Source organism: Anneissia japonica, unplaced genomic scaffold (genome assembly GCF_011630105.1).
Source record: "Anneissia japonica isolate Jap-2015-1 unplaced genomic scaffold, ASM1163010v1 scaffold287986_len575832_cov185, whole genome shotgun sequence".
NCBI lineage: Eukaryota > Metazoa > Echinodermata > Crinoidea > Comatulida > Comatulidae > Anneissia > Anneissia japonica.
In genome coordinates, this window is record NW_022692348.1 from 423,618 (window position 1) to 446,320 (window position 22,703).

Sequence of the window (22,703 nt, forward strand, 5' to 3'; positions counted from 1 at the left end):
ACTTATGAAATTTATTGACCAGTATTCATCAATATATTCTAAATGCAATATAAAATAAACGTGATTTGGATGAACATTCCGAGAAACATTCAAATTCGTATCTAAAACGCCAATTCCTTTTTTAGGACGACAAAATATCGAGATTTGTTTTAATAGTTACCCATACGATTGATACGGTAGTTTATGCAGCCCATGGGAATTGGTCATCATTCATCCATTGAGCGAGCTGCAGAATCGCTGACAATGTAGCTGCCATTTCTGCTCGCACCACGAAATAACATGTTGTGCTAGCGCAGTTATTTGAATCTTTCAAATTCGTTTTTCAGTGGCTAAAATGCCGTTATAAACGTTCTTAATTCAAGAAAGAAGAGACTTTCTATAGTTACGCCCAATATCTGTGGTTACAATGAGATTTATATTTGGTTGATTTATGGACGTTTTGTTTCCGTGTCTAGGCCGGACTGACGCTTTGTTTTTCCTGTCAACCCCGCCTTGTCAGCGGAGCGGAAGGAGTGTGTCGCGTACAACAACATCGATTTTGCAGTCACGTTTTCCTTTGGATGTGAGCGTACGGCCGGTAACGCGAGTAAATGTCATTAATAAATTGTCTATATTGATAGAAGGATATTACATTACGTTTAACATGCTAATGTTTTCGTAAAATGGAAAACTAACGCCAAATATTAACCCTTCTGAATCACAAGGCTAGGTAGGCCTATCCACATCGACTTTTCCAGCGAACGTGACAGGTAAAAGTTTGTTATCTCAAAATATGCAATGCAACACAAAGTTTGAATTCATAATCTGAGGTTCTGATGTTTACCAAATGACAACGTTCGCGTTACTTTCATAGTCATTACATAAATCTGATTTCTGTCTTGGAGAATGAGCTATATTGTTTTTTTTTTTAAAATCCTTTACCACAGTGTTGTGAATGTTTGAGGGGATACCTCGATTGGAATCATTCATTATTGACACCTTATTATTTTCTTTCAGAAATTTTTATTTTTAAACTTGACTGCTTTTTTGTGATGTCACTTTCAGTTTCACCAGTTTCCGAAATTACAAATTTGTTTTGATTGAAGGATTGGATTACAAAGTCAAATTAAAATGCAGCGTTTGGGAGTGCCAGTGTACCCACAGGGTACGAACACTAATACTAGCAATAATATGGATTCATCGGGTTATGGTGGCCACAGTCCTGACCGAGGGCGCTTTCAGAATCAACCACTTCCGCCTTACTCAGCAACTGATCTGGCAAACTATAGGGTTGGCTATGAAGGATCGCAACGCTCTCTAACTGAAATCGATAACCATAGGACGACAAGTCCTGCCACTGGGTCGGTTCGCCAATCGGCAACCAAATTTGCTAACTATCAGATAAACCACGCATCTGCAACTAATCTGTCTTCACCAACTGAGACAAGGGATTATAGAACTAGCTATGGAGCTGCAACAAACCGGCAATCACCGACTAAGTTTGGTAACCATCAGATAAACCATGTTTCTCCAACTAATCACCATCAATCACCAAATGAGGCTGTTGATTATAGAGCTAGCCATGTGGTCACATCTAACCAACAATCACCAACAAAGTTTGGAGGCTACCAAGTTAGTCATGCTTCTTCTAATCTACAGTCATCAACTGAGATCGGGACCCATAGAAATAGCGATGCAGTAACATCAAACCAACAACCATTAACCCAGTTTGGAGGCTACAAAGTCAACCATGCTTTACAGTCACCAACTGAGATTGGGACCCATAGAAATAGCAATGCAATTACTTCTAACCAACAACCATCAAACCAGCTTGGATGCTACAAAGCCAATCATTCATCTACATCTAGTCTTCAATCACCAAATGAAATTTCGAATCATAAATTAAGCAATGTAGCAGCAAATTATCATCATCAGTCTGCAGCTGAAATTGGTGAACATAAGCTTGGCCATGCAGCTCAATCAACAGGCGAAGCTGGTAACAATAGAATAGGCCAAGTAGCCACTTCTAATCACACTGGCTATGCAGCTAATTCTCAGGTTTCTAACACACGACAGACATCACTGCAACATGTACACCCATTTAGGCTTCACAGGTCTTTGCCTTTAAATGATACTGAAAGTACACACTTGTTTACATTCTTACTATCTATGGACAGTATAGAAGACCTACGAACAACGCCACTGAGATCGTCTGTAGCCTCGTACCAGGGACATAAATGGTATTTAACCAGCAGCATATACGTCAATAACGATGGCATAGAATTCTTAGGTGTATTTCTGTATTGGTTAACTACACAAAACCATACAATTGGTGACAATGAAGTTGATATCAGGTGTCGTACTGATTATCGTATCATTGTTCGAAACGTCATTAATCCCGCAGAAAGTAAAATTTCGGAAGGTGCTCAGATGGAGTACAGCCCTACCATGACAACAGGCTGGGGAAAGCGTGAATTAATAGCATTTCAAGAATTATGTTCTCGAGGAAATGGCTTTATTAATGAGCCCGGAAGTTTAGTTATTGTTGAACTTGCAATGAAATCTTGCACTACCACGTTTGAACATTACATTGATGTATCACATCTAAATACACAAACGTTTCAAGATCAGCATCAGTACCCGGCTCATTTTACCCCCAATTTTTCTCTTGGTGCTTACGAGTTTTACCTGTCGGTTTACCCGCGGGGTGATAGAGACAAGGCACGAAGTTGCGTTTCCATGTATCTTCATCGTTATTCCAGCTCCTCTGACCTTTTGGGCTGCCGGGTACGATTCCGTTTTTTTGTTGGGAAACGCGTGTCACCATCAAATGGTGCAACCTTTGACTACGTTTTCAAAGAAAATAAAGGTTATGGTAAATACAAAGCCTTCGAACCACTTGCAGCCACTGACTTCTTGAATCGTTCATCCATTCTAAATGTTGGTGTAGACATTGTTTCAGTCACGCCTCTTGCTCAGATTGAAGTGCCTCTGGTAACGCGGGGATATTACCACACCGACAACTTCGTATTTGATGAGGTTGTTTTTCCCGACCATAATTTTAACTACTGGAAATTGACAGTTGATAACACAAACACAATGCTTCAGTTGAAATTTGATGCACAAGATAAATTAAAGTTACAAACAACAGATGGGAGTGAGAACCCCTGCACAAAATTCTTGCAATGGCGGGCATTTGTGATCTCGCGAAAAGATAAAAAGAAGAGTAAAGCAGTTTTGGCATGCCCAATAACAGCTTTCTTCTCAAGACATCTTTCTGATTCTCAAATAACCATGTCTACTCAGATCCCTCTACAAACAGTAAGTAGTATTTTTACAATTATTTTTATGGAACTGTTTTTTGTACACAACTTTTTATTGTCATATTAAACCATTTCATATGATCCTATTATTAAAAATAAAATGTAACATTTTTTTGTCAATCCCTTCACAGTATTCGGAAATTCCCTTTTTGGATACGTTGTTTATAGTCTTAATTTGTTTAGCTATTTGGCACTACAAACATATAAAAAATGTATTTTACCAAATATGGCAGTGCCAGAATGGCTAAACAAAGGCTTTTTTTTAACAAAAAATGTAGTTAAGACTTTATCTTTGGAACAAGTTTTAAATTCCACAACATACTGTCATTAAATAACAAATATTGATTGAATGTTTTGTTCTGAGAATATTTTAAAAAATTCTGGGACCCTGGGCTTTTGCATGAGGAAAAACCAGTACATAAAATTGGGCATACGGTAAAGTAGGGGATGGGAATACATAGAGACCCTTGCTATGTAAATCTCACATGTTCTCCCAATTGAAAAATGTTTGCATTTTATATTTGTCTAGCTAAGCACGCGCAACTTTAGGTGTTGCCACTTTTAATTGGAGTTCAATGGTTTCAAAAACAACAATACATCATCATAACCTAGGCCTGGACTGGAATGATGTTCGTTTATTGAAAGATGGGCCAGCCTAGGCTACCTACAGTAGGCCTGATAAGTGTTTTTTTTTAGTTCTACCAACACACAATTTTTACTGGTTAGTTAGATATTTTTACTAGTAAAATTGACAGCTAAAATGGCTTCAGGAGAACACTGCTATACAATTTTTAAAATATAAACAACCTTAAGAAAAATTAAAATATTCAACCTTGGTTTGGAATGATATAATAATTAATTTTATTGGCTTTAAAGTAGAAACTGCGGCACCATGCATATTTTGCCCCGCACGAGGTGTCATCGCGTTGCTGTGAAATTTTCAATGCAAGTAGGCCTGGGCCTAATTGATGATTCCTTGGCCTTACAATATTCACTAAGTAGGCCTACATTAACGTATGAATTCACAACAAATTTTGTACACCGAGAATCTTTTTCGTCAATAATTCTATCCAATTTGTCTTCGTCGAGAGATTTAAACTTATTTGAAGTCGCCATTTTCGAAGCGCTAGGCTTACACATTCACAATTCGTGAGCAATCGATCGTGCGCTTGACTAGTATTCACTACGGGAGCAATGTGGGTGTAATCCCCTAGGGGGAAATATAACGTTTCCGATCCTCGTAGCGCTGGTCACTTGATGCCATTTCGACCAATCACATACTCGTATTTACATAGGCTATGTAATATAATAGTTAGTCTGAACAGGGCTTAATGAGGATTTGACTGAACATTGATTTGCATTAGTACTGAATGTGTTTTCTACGGTTTTAATTGTTTTGATTTATGGTGGCTGCATTTCCATAGAACATCTGTTGATAAATTTACAGGTGTAACATTAACGTCACTTGGGAATTTGCTGGATAAGAAATGTTTATACTGTAACATGCAGTAAATTGCAGATTAACAACAAGTATGAATAACAATTGCTTTTTATATGTACTAAATAAAACATGTCATATTGTTTTCATCCCTAATGTGTAACAACATTCATCATACACCATGACTTAAGTGTTGCTACTTACTCACATACCTGAAATAACTTTTATAGGCATTTAATTTCTGTCCCAGCTTGCATGGTTGTAAAATTGATATCTGGCTGTCGTCATACAATAATTTTACTAGGGCGAGTTTATTATGACAAGATATAAATGTGAAATTACATTAATGTTTGCAGTCGTCCTTAATGTGAGATGATAAAAACTACAATAAAATATAGTTCTAAATACATTAGCCGTTCAGCCTGAAGTACATTTAGAACAGATGTAAATATATGTGCATGTTACTTCAAGCGTCTGTCCACACAATGCTCTGTATACCCAGGGCATAATGTTTACTATAGTTTAAAGCTTATATTTGAGTTAGTGGCAGTGTATCAGAGCTTAATGTTAAAATTACCCTGTTGTGTTGTATGGTAGGTCAGAGATGCTTCTGTACTGTATAATAGGGAAGGCAGTTTTGCTACTTGGCTGATTTTTGAATTAATTTTTTTTTCCTGCTGAATTCATGGTGACTATAAAATACAATCGAAAAGAAGGAAAAATGGAGTTATGATGCAGTAGTGTTGGATATAAAGTACAGTTTATTCTCAATCTCATCAGGTGTTTTTACAATTTGATAATTTACTAAAGCCTTAACATATACTGTACAGGCAAATTAATTGGATGAATTGGCTTCCTGGTGAAGGAACAATAGAGAACCACTGTTATTATTATTCCCATGGAATTTGATAGGAATGTATCATCTTCTTCCACTTTTAAAGAGACACTTGTGGGTTACTGTACACTTTGTAATATAATATTACAGTATACTCTACCAATTAATTCTCCTCTTTAGCGAAGAGCTCAATTGAACACCAAAAAAATAAAGAATTAAATGTGATTGAATTTGAATTTACACTTACTCTAGTAGTTCATTACTAGTGTAGCTTCTTAGTGTTGTGCCCATGGCTAATCTTTTTCCTACAGGTATGGCCAGTTATGGTAAAGTATTTACCTAGGATTTGGATTTGCCATCTGTCTACTATCAATCATACAGTATACAATAAGCACTTTGAAATCAACTAACTGTGGTTATTGTATAACTTGTTTCCCCTGTAGACCTTTTAATTATTTCCATAGCCAACTGGATTGGTTGCCTTGTTATGATGTAATCATAAAATTTATATTGAAGTAAAATAAATTAAATTATTTAACTTAATATCATCTTTTTAATAACATTATTGTATCATTAGTAAAGTAAAAATTCCTTCACTAATTCCTTATTGTTCATCACAGTTCCATTAAAAAGCAATTAGTGTTATACTGTAGATCACAGAGATCAATACATTCTACGTCGACAGCCTGGTTCATGTCGAAGTTAAGTCGCTTATTTTCCCTAGTTGCGTTCGATGCCAAGTTAGAGCCAGAGGCTTTTTGACGTTATTACTTGGTCAATGATGCAAAGGTCATTTGTAATATCGACTATTCGTAAAACGGACGTTTGCTGGGATTTTACCCATAATATTATAAATAATTTCTGAAAACCAGAGTAATGAGACTACTTTGCAGCTAGTGTTAGCATTGTTGGAGTACGTTGTTGCCAGCCAGAGGATGATAATGGTGGTACAACACAACAACGCTGGCTTAAATGCCTACGTTACGTAATCGTGTCCTTGTAATTCGAGCCGACTTTACCGTTAAGCAAGTTCATTTACCGTTATTCTAGTGAAGTTAAGTCACTCAACTTTAAGTGACTTAAGCCTTTATCTAGCTATAATTGACTGATTCACGTCGAACTTTTAACTAGTATAAGTGGATTTATTCTATATCTAGATAAAAGTTTGACGTGAACCAGGCTAAAGCTATATTACATTAAATAAATAAAAAATGGATTGATGTAGATATAGACATCACACAGAGTTGGTAAGACTAAATAAAACTACAAAAAAAATGTATAAAAATACAGTTAGGCTAGTTTTCTTGTTTTTCTCATTCACACTCTCCAGAATTATTGAGACAAAAGCATCACCAAATTCTACAAATCTATTTATAGATTAAATTTATAGGTTTTGTTTGCCCTCCAATGTTGGATTGATAGTTTTATTTTTTGAGGTATACTCTAAATTACAGTAATTTAAGATGCATTAAGAATGTCATAGGTCTATTTCTTCGATTCCTCGTAATTCATAATTTTGTTTACACATTATAAAAGTTGTTTTTTCTTTGTGTTTTGTAGGCCAAGGAACTGAATGGAGATTACTGTACTAAACAAGAGCCATCCCTCCTTGTTCGCCTTGAACTTCTTGATCTACAAGACCTGCCTGAAGCAGTGCATGAGCAACCTGTTCTTCATTTTGAACGCATTCAACTTTATCATATGAGGTAGGATTATATGTCACTGTAAATATGTTGTTTTTTGTTTTTTTTTTTGTTTTTCGTTTTATTTATCTATATATTTATTTATTTTTCACTCTTAATTTCCTAGTCTCGAGTTTTGTTTTTTTTCTGAGACTCAACAACATTTCATCAACTTAGGGCAACATCTAGCCCGTTTTCAGATAGAAAAAAGGGAAAAAATGTAATATTTTTTATATTTATCCTCTAATTAGTGGATACTTCTTTATGAAGTCGGTATTTCAACAGAATACAGTAGATAATTCACATTAATCCGGTGCAGTTGCTCCAGTCCCTTTAATCCACAAAGATCTGTACTAACTTTCAAAAACAATCTGTACATTGAATGCATACAACTACACTAATCATACAGTAGAGCTATGCCTACTGTACAATATATCCTTACAGTGTCAAAGTTCATCCCTATTATACCCAACAAATGGATTTTTGTACATATTTGTGTATACATTATGATAGCAAAGTTTGGTGCAAATGGAGTCTAAACAATGGAGCTCTATACAGTAGTGTACAGTATTAGTAATTACAATTCAGTGTCCTTCTGAAGATTCTTAGTTTAAACTAGAAATTGCAAATTGCAAGTGAAGTGCTGCGAAGTACAACTGCATAAAATGTTCTTCAAACAAAATTATTTATGCGAGTCAAGTGAAAATAATGAATAATAAAAATATAACAAATAATATGAGCACGAAGATGTGTATATGAGCACGACCCATTGTCTATATTAGAACAGCGTTGGTACCGTGTACAATAGTGTTTTGCTGCAGTGACATCTCTTTGCTGGCGACTCGCTGCTGCTGCTGGCAATGACTCGCTCCTGGCGAATCGATCTGCGCATGTGTATAAAATGGTATTTATTTCCGAAAACACTATGCCAGTCTACAACAAGCATCGCCTAAATGTAATAATTAGCACGTTGAAATAGGCTAGTAAATAAGTTTAACTGGGTTCGTAAATAATATTGGCCTCAAAATATTGTGGCTGAGACATGAGCCGATTAAACGTAGAAATAGGAAACCTAGAAAATATAGTAAAAACGCTGAATAGTACTCCAGCGTCGCGACATGCCGACGTTGGTACGAGTAGGTTAGTCTACAAACGTCGCCTAAAGTAATTGATTTTACCCGGCAGAACGAAAGAAGGAAACTCCGCTTTTCAGTTGTCTTAGGCGATAGTTTTTTGACAAACAATGACCTTTCAGAGGTCAAATTGCTGTCAAGAATATGAATTGGCTGCTTTGCAGCAAATACATTTTAATGTTTAAAGTAAAATTGTGGTATGTAAAGAGTAATTATCAGGACTGTTTAATATGTATTAATCAGGGAGTTGTTTTAGTGACTATAACAACACTCTGATTTAATTAAGTACAGTAGGTAAAATATATAATAACAATAAACAATAAAAAGTGGATTGATTAAAATAATTGTTTTTAATTGCACTTTGGATGTATCTTCTCATTTGGCTATCATTTCACTGTTGGTCATTAAAAAATCAACATCTCACAATTAAACTTCGACAAAATGACAACATTAATTAACACACGATTATATACAGCTTAGTATAATGTCATGACTGCATAATTTACTCTTTACCCATGATTGTATCTCCCTTTTTAATTCCCTTTGTCTCATTATTATTGATTTCTATTCATTCACATGACAAAGTGAGAGCTAGTTCAGTTAGTCACAGATAGCTAAACACTCACTTTATTTATCATCTTTATTGCTACTGTAGGCCTACTGCAGTATTCTTTTATCCAACTCCATGATATATAGAATGGCAGATACAATCTGCCTCAGTAAAGATATATTTAACACCACATGTTTCTTGGGCTTATCATATTGTCACATCTGTATCTAGTTGAATTTTATAAACTCATAGAAGCTGATTCTGAATTTTGTAGCCGATAAGTACGGTAAATAATTTTGGTTGCATCAATTTCCCAGAACTATATATAGATTTAGATCTCTACAAATTATAGTTTTTTTTAAAGCAAATGCATATTTCCACACCTAAGCCTCAAAATTGGACTTGGTTCATAGAGCAAATGGTGATATGAGTTCATCACCGTCCAACTACCGGTAATTGACTATATGGAGTATGAAATTATGTAAACAAAAATACACAAAAAGAAGTAACCGCAAAATTTAAATGTCACAACAATATTGATGATGGTATTTATCCAAATATGATTATTTTAATAAACCCTTAAAAAGTGAATTATATTGTGAAATAATTGTTTTTCTTCAATTATAATACTTGAATTAGAATCACCATCGTGGATAGTTGTGCCATATTATTCCATTTATTTATTTATTGATGGATTGATTGGTTGTTTTTTTTTATTTGATTGAGTTGTTTATTGATGAATTTCCTCCTAAAGCGGTCATTTTGTTGCTTTATAGTGAATTTTCTTCAAGCCAGTGTGCAGTGATTGATTAATTGATTCGTTGTTACTGTGCTATATAAATGCTAATTTTAATTCTATGAAAATATGTAAACAAAAATACACGAAAAGAAATAATCCGAAAATCTAAATATTTGAAGGTATAATACATACTCCAAGTATTGAAATACACGCCATCGTTTTGGTATTCAATATTTTAACATTAATTATGTCATCATCAGGAAACAATTACAATATTGATGATTAATCGAGGTGGCGATTCACATTACATGGGAGAAGCTTGTTTTTGAACAAGCAATTAGTCAACTTAAACATTACACTTGCCGTTTAATCCTCACATGGTCCATGGAGGTATGCATGGTCTAATCACTATCCCACCAGTTTAGCATTATATTCACACTCGCATTTCTCATTTACATATCGCCTACCTGTAGGTATAAAAGCTACAAGGTATCGAATATTATATTCACCGATGATGGGAAACATTTCCCGAAACATGTCTGCTTGGCGACTTATGGCTAGTTGTTTTTATTAAATGCCTAGCTGTTCTATTGTCCATGATAATTAATGGTGTTATAAAATCCTGACATTTATGTTATCCATGATTTTTCCAATAAAACCTGAAAAAGTCACAGTGATTCAAATAATTGTGAAAGAATTATTTTTCTTCAATTACTTTAGAATTAGAGTCATCATCATAAATAGTTGCCATATTCAATCAATCAATAACAAGGATTTATATAGCACCAATATCCACAGCTAAATGCGTATTATGCCATTTAGTTTTTCATTGATGGACGGATTGGTTGATTTTTATTTGAGTTGTTTAATGATGAATTGCCCCTAAATTGATTAGTTTATTGATTTTTTAGTTGCTTTTGAATCCACTGATTGATTGATTGGTTGTCACTTGCTATATAAATGCTTACCATCCAACCATGTGCAACATTTGCACATATTGCAAGAAAACAAGATTAACAACAATAATTTGGAAAATTACTTTGGTTTGCCATTACAATGTTTTTATAAGTGATTTTTAACTCACAAAAGCAGCACCTTCGGCCGCTTTTTGTGTGGCTGCCAGTGTCCTATTCTATGAAGCCCAATAGCCTAATAACTGTATTGCTAAATTTAAAGTTCTCAGGTTGAGCTACATTTTAACTATGAAATTTGAAAGACCTTAACTCATTTAATACATATCTTCTTTGTAAATAGAACAACAAATACCTTTAAAATGAAGAACAATTGTTACCCATTCATTTTGTTCTAATTTTCACATTCCACAAACAGTCAAGATACAAACTACAGTCGAAACTGGATGGACAATTAATATAAAATTTTTCTTTACTCAAAGTGGTAAGGATATAATATAGCCCTAATAATAATGTTAAAGTTAATTTGACTATAAGTATTTTAACCATTGAGATGTTACAAATGAAAGTGTTATTTGTTGGCAGTACTACTCAGTATACTATAATTTACTATTCACCAGATTTTATGATCAGATTAGATAGTGTAATGAAATTACAACCTATGAATAGAAATTTAGTGAAGCTGAACGCACACGAGCGAACATTACTCCAAGCAATGTTTTTGTTCTTGCAGCAGTGTTCGAGAAAAATTTGTGACTGATTGCATATCATTTAAACAGATCTACAAAGATACCTCGTGGCAGAAAATGTTGTTGCAAGCAATTTCTTGTCCAGGGGAAAATTCATATACCGTAGATCCCTGATTGTGCAAAAACACCTGCCTACTATTGAGAGTAGAGTATTTCTGTCTTCCACAGAAGCCAAACATTTTTTCATAATTCAGTCAGCCTTTTTCATCGTCATGGGAACCAGGTGTATTGTCAATTAATCTTGATTTTATTTCCGCATGTCTAGTTAAAGTGGTTTATTGAACTTTATATTATGTGACTAATAATGTTACCTACTGTTACCAAATAGACATTGGAAATTTGTAATTATGTTGAGTTGATGCTTGAAAATGAGTGTGCTATAATTGTATGCTTTAATGATGATGAGCATGTAACAATACAGTGATAGCGATCCTGTCAGATAGCAGCTCCAATTTAATACACAGAATCAGTATTGGAATTACATACGTACTGTAGCACTGTGTCTTTGTTGTCTTTAAAATGCCCTTCAGGAATCAAAACTCATTTCTATGACTGTTCAAACATGAGCTTCGTTAGCATGATCATCTTCATTTCATAAACATCATAATATCATCATCATACATGATGGTAATAATCATGTATGTCATCATCATATATGCCTATATAATCATCATCATACATAATCATCTTTATGCATACAGTATCATCATGATTTTCATAATATATCATCATCATAATCATGTGTCATCATAATCATTCATCATCATCATTATCATCATCATATTTCAATTTAATTGAAAAAGATTCCCGGACCAATACACTAACAGTAGCTTATGGTTGAATTTGATTTTTATTTGTAATATTGATTATTATGACAAATTAAAATGTTTTTTTAGAAATTACAGCTATAATTCATATCTAATAACCACATAGAGTATGGTTTATTTTATTAGGATTTGACAAATTAGCATAGCCTAGTTCACTACAGATGGATTTATCAGAACACAATGATCTGCAAGTGTTAAATTATTCATACTGTACCATACTTTAGTCTACAATTTGCTGAAGAGAAGCTGGTTGAAATATTAACTCAGTCTGGTCAGACAAGTGTAAGTAAACCACACAGTTCATGACCTCTTACTGGAAATTGAGACCTGTCATCGGATCTGTAGTTCTTTCATACAGGCCCTCCAAATAAATGGAGGTCTCAAGAATGCTTCCATTCACACAGACCAAGTGTGCATTTCATAAGGGTTATTCGTTGCAAAGTAATTAAATGCAAATTGCCTTGCTCGTTGTTAGTCAATTTTTATTTGAATTGAAAGATTATGCTAAATAACCACATTAAATTTTACAATGAGGTGTATACATAGTATTTGCATACTGAGAGATTGTTGAATAGTTTTTATTAATGTTTTTAATTGCTGGTCGCCGCCATCCACAGTATGATCGCAACTGTAACCATCTAGTGATTGCATTTACTTCTAAAAATAACACGTACCATACTTTGTATTCAATTACACTTTTTTGTATTAGAATATTAGATTCTTGTTTAAAGTAAGATGGCTATTTTTTGCAGTCATCTTTTTCAGAGTTATTTGGTGTATATTGTGATAACATTGTTAAAATTTGATCTACTGTACATAGGCCAAAGTAGTTCAAGAACGAATTTAACTATAACTATTCATAATATTCAAGTAATTCTAAGAATAAATTAAATGGATAAGCACAAAAAAGTAAAGGGGATATATGCAGGTGAGGATGAAAAACATTTTTTCTTACGTGGCTTACATCTGTATGATACAATTTAAACAATAGAGGAATAGCGTAATGAAATTTTATTCTACAAGCTTCCATAATTATTGTGGTTCGTTCTGGTCATAAACCTTTTGTGATGATTATTTTATTTGCTATTGGAATATAGTGTAGCTTAATATCAACATTAAAATACTGCAGTAACGAAACAATACACAGCTGCTGAGTTACTGGTACACACTTTGTGATTAAATAACATTCTGTTCTACTTGTACCTAACTGTATGCTCTTACATATTGTATAGTAGAGTGATTTACAAAAGGGCACTTGGTGCTTTCTTTTGCATCACGACTGTAAGGTCTGGAACATAATGACGTCATGTAGTGCCATCTGCTCATGTTACAATGGTCACTAATTCTTGTCGGTCACGGATAAGATAATCTGTTCTACATTTGTATCATGGCGCAGATTGAAAGTCATTTAATTAATATAATTTTCTAAATTATTTTATTCAAATTGCAGGTAATGATACAAAATGTACATGTAGAATTGTGATTACAGTCCATTTGATTCAGATTCAGTTTTTTAATCATTAAGTTTAAATGTTTCATAATCCAAAGCTCTGTCCAGCTATCAAAACTGTTGTATGCCCATATATAGTCAAGATGTACGTATATATGGTCATGATGTGATGTCATGTCACACGTTTTTGTCAATAATTATAATAATTAATTGATAATAGTGATTGTAATAATTTTTATACATTCAATAATCTAATAATTACATTCTTTTTTTTTAAATTCCAATTAATATTAATATTGATGGCAATTTATTTAAGGAATTATTTAAGTTATTTTTTTTTTATATAAATATTTAAATAACAATGTCTTTTAATGGTAATATTCTTTAAAGTTAATGATAATTTAAATAATAATTTTTCTACTTGTGCAAATTTTTTATTATTAATTGTACAATATGTATGGTGCTTTATGTGTTTTTAAATTAATGAATAAAATCCATGAATTGAAAATTTGATAGTCTGGACAGGGCTTTAAAAAATTATGGTAATAAACAGTCTCATAGTTTAAGGCTACATTCAGACCTGAGATACACGCCAAGCGTATCTAACGCCTTGGTATGTTAATCCATGGCGTAACTAGTGAGATGTTTAGACTGCGATTAATGAACGCTAGCGTAAGTATTTGCACAAAATATTCCTATTCGTAATTACGCATTTTGTTTCCTGTCTGTGGTAATTGTGATTGCTCAAATCCTGGCCAAGTTCAAAATCATTGATGCATGACTGTCATCACTCAGTGGTGTACGCTATTCTGGGGGTCTCTTGATGGATTATTGTACGCCATTGATTGTGCATTAATACTGGCGTTCGCTACGCCGCTCACATGTTCACAACACTCGATTAATGTTACGCTAGCATAACTGGTGTCTGAACATAGCCTCAGTTGTAGATATATACAGTACTGCTAATAATCTACAATAACTAATAATAAACTCTATAATTGAAATACAGATGATCATATAATATATTCTTAATGATTCATTTGTTTATATACCTTGATGTATATACTCAACTTCTTTATGAGGAGGATTTGGGAAGGAAATTATAAAACAGACTTATCTTTACAGGGATGGTTTCCGTCGATGCATGAAAGTACAGAATAGGTTGGAGATGCAGATAGATGAATTAAAGAAACAATTGAACGAGCTGGTTCATGATCGCAGGGTTGGCAAAGAGGATGCTATCCAGCAGATGTTAGCTCTTCTCCAGGTGCGTTTAATTTTTTATGGTTAATGGCACCTTCCACGGTAACTATCTCAATGTGCTTTTCAGCCGCTTTTAAAGAAACTAAAAAATTTACAGATTCACAGCTATTATACATAAATTCCTAAAGCCCTTTCCAGATTATCAAATTTTGTTTGATAAAAACATGTGACATGCCTAAATATGGTCATGATGACATCACATCATGACTATATATGGGCATACAACAGTTTTGTGTCAAAGGAAGTTTTATAGTCTGGATATTTAAATTAGTAAACATCCGTATTCATAACTGATGGGAATTCATTAAAAAATGTGCACACACACTATCAATAATTATTTTTGAATCAGTCCATTGAATCTAATTATTTATGTTGTTAAGTATTTTTGATACTTTATTTTCAACAGATTCATGAAAACGCTCCAAAAGCTTCATCACCAACTGCCCTACCTCACAGTCTTGAGGTCCCATCAGAGGCAAGCGAGCCGCTCTCAGATTCCATAGATGGCAGCCTAAACACCTCCTGGCTTCCTCCACCGATCGTCAACCACCACGTGCCACAAACGATAGAAGCTGACCCACATGGTGGAATAATGCAGACAGATTTATAAATTCTGTATTACATTTATAAACCTTTTTATTCAAAAAATGAGAATTTATAATATTTATATAAATGTGATATCCAATGTGCATGTAATTACTAAAAACATTTTTAACACCTTGCTTTCTAAAAAGTGTAATACCACATGATGTTAACTTGAAATCTGTCTGAAGTGAGAAGTTTGATTGCTTGTATGATTGAAAGTGCATTTGGATGAGTTTTTATTTTTACTATTTATCTTATTTAACTGAATTTTGGTTTACATCAATTATCTAAGATTATAACGAGGCAACTCATATCTAAGATATGTATTCAATTCAGCCTATTTGAGGAAGGTACTTATGCTATTAGTATACATAATTCTTAAAAATTGTCTAAGAGACACAATCTAATAACACTTAACAAGAAAAATAATATTAGAAATAGAATTATACAATAATAATTCTTAAATTTAACACCCTTGCATTTGCTTAGGCTAATGTTATAATAGTTAGGGGCAGCTTTTGCTATTCAAGTGGATGTGAACAAGTCTGCTATCACGTCTCCAACACAGCAACAAAATATCATACTATCAAAATATTGATTCTCAAAGGCAGCTGGAATTTCTTATATAGTTTGAATTGATTTAATATTATCCTGGTCAAGCTTGAGTGAGTAATGTAAACTGAAGATAGTGCTTGTTATATTAAATCAATAATCCTGCCATTTATTTTTTATATTCATGTATATATTGTTTCTGATTTGCTGACTTATATATTTATAGTTAGAATCCTCAGGAGAAAATGAAGTAACCTTAGGGTGTAGAGTTGATTAGGTCATTATTGCTTGCTTTTCGTAGTTATGAATAATTTATTTTCGTGAATATCTGCAGTTTTAAATGATAATCATGTTAATGTTGTTAGTGTTTGCATCTGTAATTGGTACATAAGGCATTTTGATAATGTGGACAGGTCTTGGAAGTGTTTTTAAAGCTCTGTCCACACTGTTGTATGCCCATATATAGTCATGATGTGCCCATATATAGGCATGATGTGATGTCATCATGGCCAAATTAAGCATGCCACATGTTTTTGTCAAATAAATTTTGATAGTCTGGACAGGGCATTAAGGTTGTTATAAGACATTGACAGATGTGAATTCAAGTCTATGCAAGGGCCTAGACATACAGATACTGTATTGATTATGAGAAAAAGATGTCTGTTGGATTTTTTAGCCAAAGTTATACACAATTTTAGCCAAAGTTATACACAATAATGTCAAATTTTTAATGTCAAGAACAGCATACCATCCCTTTATGAGGTTTATTGTATTTTTTTATATTGCAACCATTGTTGGGATCCTGTTCAATTGTTAGCTTCTCTATTGCTATATCCAAAGAATGTGTGTGTTATAAAAGTTCAATTTGTTAACCTTTAAAGCAACTGATATAGATATAAGGTAATATTAATTCACTTGATTATCAGATTGTTTTTGTATAAATATAAAGTTTCTTGTACCAGGGGTGGATGCAGAGGGTGCGATTGCACGGCCTAAATTGTATTAGGAAAAATAATTGTTATATTATTGATGTATTATGTTTATCATTATGAACATAGTACCGGTAAGAATTTTACGGTATGATAGTGCAATTTCTGGGCACCTTAATGTCCATATTCTCAAAATTTTCGCAACTCAGTCCTGACCATAGTGGGGCTGATGTGGTGTCGACTCGCACGCACTCCCACCTCCAATTTCTGCATCCGCCCCAGTTGTGGTTTTCTTTTCTACCAAAAGTGCCCTCAATAATATTGTTGATTTGACAACTGAAGTGTATATTTTGGTCTTCATCATATCTATTAACCTTTAGTACAGTGTATCCAGCCATTTATATACAGAACCATTTTCCCCTGCATTGTCAATACAAAGCAGATGTATTGCAGGTGATTTCAGTATCCGCTTAGAGCATCTTCATATGCTGTCCAGCCAGAGGCCATAATTATTAAATGCGTTCATACATAGATGATATTGATTTTTCTGATGACTGCATAAATATGTGGTATTACATTCAGAGCATGTTATAAACATAACTCGTAAGGCGAGACTTCCTTTTTCCTTGTTTCACTTACTTATTTTCTAAAAGATCATCGGAGGATGGTGGAATAAAAATTAAAATAAAATTTTGTTTTCTTATTTTTAGCAAATAGTTTTTCCAAAAACATCCAGATGAATGAGAAAATAAAAATAACATTTTATTGGTGAATGTAAAATAGTATGGTTAAATGCTTCAAATTTATATAATTAGGAAGAAATATACAAATCTTAGATTTGGAGATTTCAAGGCAGCGGAGGGTGTAATAAGAATAAAGAAACATTAATTTTTTTTTCTGAAATTTCCACTTTTTTGTGGCAGCGGGTGCGCTAATTGGCCAAAAATAAAATTTTATTTTTATTTGATATCATCAATATTAGCAGTCGGCGGGTTCGCCAAACAAGATATAAAAAACGCCTCACCTAAACATTAAGTATTATATTCTACTATCATATAAACATAGTGTTATAATTTACTATCTGTATTAGGCTGATATACTTTATAAATTGTAATTAAATAATTTGATTACTTATTATTTTTTTTTATTAAGTTATATTTTAATGGAAAATTTAAAAAGTGAAAATAGTTATCATTGCCAATTAATAAATTAATAAGTAATACAATTTTTATATACTTTATGAGACACATAAATTGGCTAGTAATCATTTCAATATTTTTTATTTTATTATTTTTTTTTATTTTAAAGAGTTTGTAAATTAGTAAGGCCTGTTCACACTATCAAATTTTATTTGAAAAAAAACATGTGACATGCCTAAATATGGTCATGATGACATCACATCATGACCATATATAGGCATACCATGACTATATATGGGCATACAACAGTTTTTTTTTTGTTTTTTTTTTTTGTCCTAACATTTGGTAGTCTGGACAAGGATTTATTGTATGTTAGTAAGTTGTATCACCTTTTAAATTGAGCAACTCAATGTTTTGATCATTTTTTGTTTGTCAAGATTTTGCCAGTCAGAATAATCCTCAGAAATATGTAATTGACTGATTACCACCAAGAGGTCCTATGATCTGGCACAATAATATTGAATAGCTTCATTTAAATTAATATCAATATTCACTTATAATGTTTCTAAATTTTGGTATTTAACAAAATATCATTGTTTCTGATAGTTATATATATTCGTACTTTTTGCCAGAAAACGAGTGCAGGTACTGTATATCTAATCAGATACAATATTTATTGGACAACAGATAGAGAGGGCGCTAGAACGATAATTTAAAGTAACCAAAAATCTGCGACAACTGTTGTCGTCTCGGCCAGGATTAAACGACGAATTAAGAATCCGAAAATAGACCTGTGGCCAGTGAATATTGAAAGGGTTCAGTATCCGAAAACATATCAATATGGTCACAAGGTGTGATAGAATTTGGTATAACAAAGTTATTTATTTTTTTAAGTTATTTTATTTATATTTACTGTATATTATTTTTAAATTCCCCTGTATATTTTGGACACGGACAAAATATAAAGGACAGGTATTCTTATTAAATCAACATTTTGTGTGACAAAATGCAAAATGAAATGTTTTACTGTCAAAGATAACGTACACGAAGAAAACTGATTTCTGTAAATTGATGCTTCAATATCGTTTGGTTAGTTTCCATGGTTACAACGACGTAATTAAATGATATTTTTAAATACTGTAGTTGTAGGTTTAGACTCATATAGGTTTAATGTTGTAAACATTGCCAAACGTTTGTTTTAATAATTTCACTGTAATATATCTGAATTAGATTATACTTATTTTTATATTTTTAAGTTAATATTGGCCACCTACGCTCGTTATTTTGATATAATGTTTGTATAATGTTTACATTCGTTTGCAACTTGAAAACATGTTTTAAGCGTAATCTGCACCAGTTGTTATTCTTAATATAAGGAATTTTGAACATGTCAAAATGATTTTTTACTGTTTGTTCCATTCGTAATAAAACTATAAACATTTACCAGTTCACCGATCACGTACCAACTACATGTACGTGGTTTTACGCGTAACTGTACGCTGTTTGATGATTTGATGATGGTGTGTGGGCATTGGAATCGGGACTGTGTTAGTGGAGTAGTATCGGCGACGAATTTGGAATTGTTAGAATCATTAAGCAAAACATTTAGCATTTATTGTTATTTGACAAAGTCGGTTTTCATACTTGCTAGTGATTCATGAAATTGCCGACTTCCATTTTTATTGCGAAGTTATAGAAATAAACAAACTCGCACGTATTTTGTATTCGTGTACAGTATTTTGTTTGCGTTGATGAATAACGGTTATCCACAGCCCTACTTTCAATGGAGTTTCTTTTTAATTGGTGTCAGATACATGACATTAAACCTTTACATGTGCCGCTTTTTGGTTAATTACCAAGTAATTTGCTCTCAAGCTGGCAGATGTTTGCATTCATCGTATTTATTCATTAGTAAATAAATTTAAAAAAACTTCGGCACACTTTTTAAAAAACCAAATCAGAGGGTACAACACTTTCCAAATGGAAGGTGTACTACATCTAATACGGTATGAATTACAGGATTAAGGCGAGGCTCCGGAGAGAAAAAATATTTGCTATGGTGTAACTGATTTTTCTTAGACAACAAAAACTTATTTGACGAAAAACTCGCGAACGATTAATGAGATACAGATTTTTGAATACTGTACTGTATTTAAAAACTGGGTAAAAAGGGTGGTTACATGTTTTTCCTCCGGGCCTGAAACAAATAAATATAGAGTAAATGGTAAATTAATAAACATAGCAATCATATTTAAACACAACAGGGGTTACGCCAGTATTTTCCCCACGGGGAGGGGATGCCCCCAACTAGAACGAAGTGGATGTCCAGCGCATGATACCCTGAAAACTATGACAATTTTAGGAGTTTCAAAAACTTTGTTTAATGGATTTGGAGTCTACTTAAAGTAAACGTTTGTATTATAGTTAACAGGACATGTGCTTGAGATTTCTCATTCACTGACCGTTACCGTAAAACCTTGAATAAGCCCAATGGGCTTAATCTCGAGAAGAATCTCGTTTCGAATTGAAGCCCCTCAGTCTTTAGTTTGCAAACGTAGCCTCAAAATACGCCCATCTAAAAAATGGGCTTCTTTCCAAGATAGTTTGGGCTTTTTTCGAGATAGTACAGTACATAGACTATACATGAATTTCAAAGAAACAAAATAAATTAAACTCGCTTGGTTTATACAATACTTTATATGCCGGGTTAATACACTCCATGATACAGATTGATATACAGTGGTTATATTTATTGTTTTATATTAGTAATTCCCAAAATTTCAGCATTCACTTTGAAAAGAAGCCCCCCCCCCCCATCCTTACTTCCAGGGGTGGGGCAGGATTTTCTCGAGGTCCCCGACGAAAGGAAAGTGGGCGTGATTGGAATTGGGTGTCGCTCAAAATCATTCGAAGTGGTCCAGAGGGCGAAGCCCCGAAAAATATTTAGGTGTTTCAAAGGCTTGTTTAATCGATTTTAGAGTCTACTTATGTAGAAAATAGGTCTACATAAGTTTTTTTATCCCGACGAATTGTGGTTTTTCTCTCCGACGGGAGCCACCCCCGTTTACTTGGCAAAATAGCCTCGAAAAGAATTCCCTCCAAATTTTGCAATAAAAAAGAAGTTGAGGCTTCAATTCGAAGTTTTACTGTATTAGTACTTTACGATATATATTATTTTGTGACAGTTTTTGGGGAAAAATTAGGAAGAAAAAAAGTATATGTAGGCCTAGTCTATGTTTGTTTCTTCCCAACGAATTGGGCTTTTTTTCTCCCCCTACAACGGCGAAGAGTGCACACCCTTCTTGCTAATAAAACGGTAAAGAGCTAAACCACAGGTGGGAAAAGCGCGGCACACAGGCAGCATGCAGCCCGACAACGATTTTTTTTGCGGCCCGCGAAAATGAAATACAGTTAAAAAAAAAAACAAAAAAACTTTCAGGCCTATGTGCGACCCGCCAAGGAACATTTGCTAGAAAACACTTTGTTGTTTACGACCCCACACCGACCATATGTAAAAAGTTACGGTACGTTAAAACTGAGAATAAAGTGGTGTAAAAGCAGTGCTTCAAGGTTTTTGGAAGCACACTGGAGACATCAAAATGGGGTGCGGCCGGCCCTCGGTGTTAAATTAAAAATTAACTTTGGCCCTTGAAAAAAAAAGTGATTTTGGTGTTGGCAATCCGGTCCACCTCTTGAAAACATTTTTAATTGTTTTGCTTTGTGTTTAGCTTTTTGAATATTGCATTGTTTATCAAGTGACGGAATGAAATGGTTGACTGATTGATTGATTGATTAATTAATTGATTGATTGAATGATTATAGACCTATTTATTTTTAGATAGGCTAATTATGGCGTCTATCTTCAATTAACATTGAAACTTCAATACAAGAAAACGATTAAAAGGCGCCAGCTTTCCGTTTTAAGATAACAATTTCGAACTTTTTTTTTTGTATATTTTAATAGTGAATACCGTAATTATAGTAATTTAAGGATTTGTCCTTGGGGGGATCTATGAATTCAAAATAAAGGGGACAGGGGGAGTAAACTTTTCAAGTGAAGGGAAGTTTAGACCATCCCAGTCCGCCCCCCCCCCCCCCCCTCATTATTGGTTGGATATAATATGGCATTTCAGATTGCTGGAAATGGCACTCTCAGACTTTTTGTTATAATTTTGAAAAATTTAGGGAGTGGGCTTTGGCGGACCAGCTTCCCCTTGATATTCTTGTGTATGCATTTGGAAGTTGATTGATGTAAGCCTGACAAATGGCTAGTATAAATCTGATTGTTTATTTCTTTTCTCAATTTATCTCATTTTTTTTAATGAATTCTCTGTACAAATAAATTTTAAATTTTAATGCATTTTATAACTGAATGTCTTAATTTTAATTATACAGTGTGGTAATGTAAATGGTAATATTTTATTATTTGTATTTTATTTTGTTGGATGGGGTTGGGGAGAGTCACGTTGAAAGTGATTTTGGTGTTGGCAATCCGGTCCACCTCTTGAAAACATTTTTAATTGTTTTTGAATATCATTGTAATTATAGTAATTTGTTTCCATGCGAAAGAAAAACACATGAATCGCGAAAGTTCTATGTGTTGGATAATACAGTACCAC

At 33.5% G+C, this 22,703-nt stretch overlaps 1 protein-coding gene across 3 annotated transcripts; it reads left to right on the top strand.

Moving 5' to 3' along the window:
- Positions 1-205: 205 nt before the first annotated feature.
- LOC117100274 lies at positions 206-16,387 on the top strand. Of its 3 annotated transcripts, none has more exons than XM_033239914.1 (5): positions 206-749; positions 997-3,300; positions 7,136-7,281; positions 14,742-14,883; positions 15,286-16,387. In XM_033239914.1, exons 2-5 carry the CDS (start codon positions 1,111-1,113, stop codon positions 15,487-15,489), a joined length of 2,682 nt encoding a protein of 893 aa, XP_033095805.1. In that variant the 5' UTR covers positions 206-749; positions 997-1,110; the 3' UTR covers positions 15,490-16,387. The 3 variants fall into 3 exon arrangements, with proteins under 3 accessions (XP_033095805.1, XP_033095807.1, XP_033095804.1); XM_033239916.1 differs by having other exon boundaries at positions 1,086-3,300; XM_033239913.1 differs by having other exon boundaries at positions 206-3,300.
- Positions 16,388-22,703: the final 6,316 nt, after the last annotated feature.

Excerpts from the sequence above, each read along its gene's own strand:
- LOC117100274 (XM_033239913.1), top strand. The coding sequence starts at position 1,111 with ATGCAGCGTTTGGGAGTGCCAGTGTACCCACAGGGTACGAACACTAAT. Across the intron at positions 3,301-7,135 it reads CTCAGATCCCTCTACAAACA|GCCAAGGAACTGAATGGAGA; the intron begins GTAAGTAGTATT and ends TGTGTTTTGTAG. Across the intron at positions 7,282-14,741 it reads ATTCAACTTTATCATATGAG|GGATGGTTTCCGTCGATGCA; the intron begins GTAGGATTATAT and ends TTATCTTTACAG.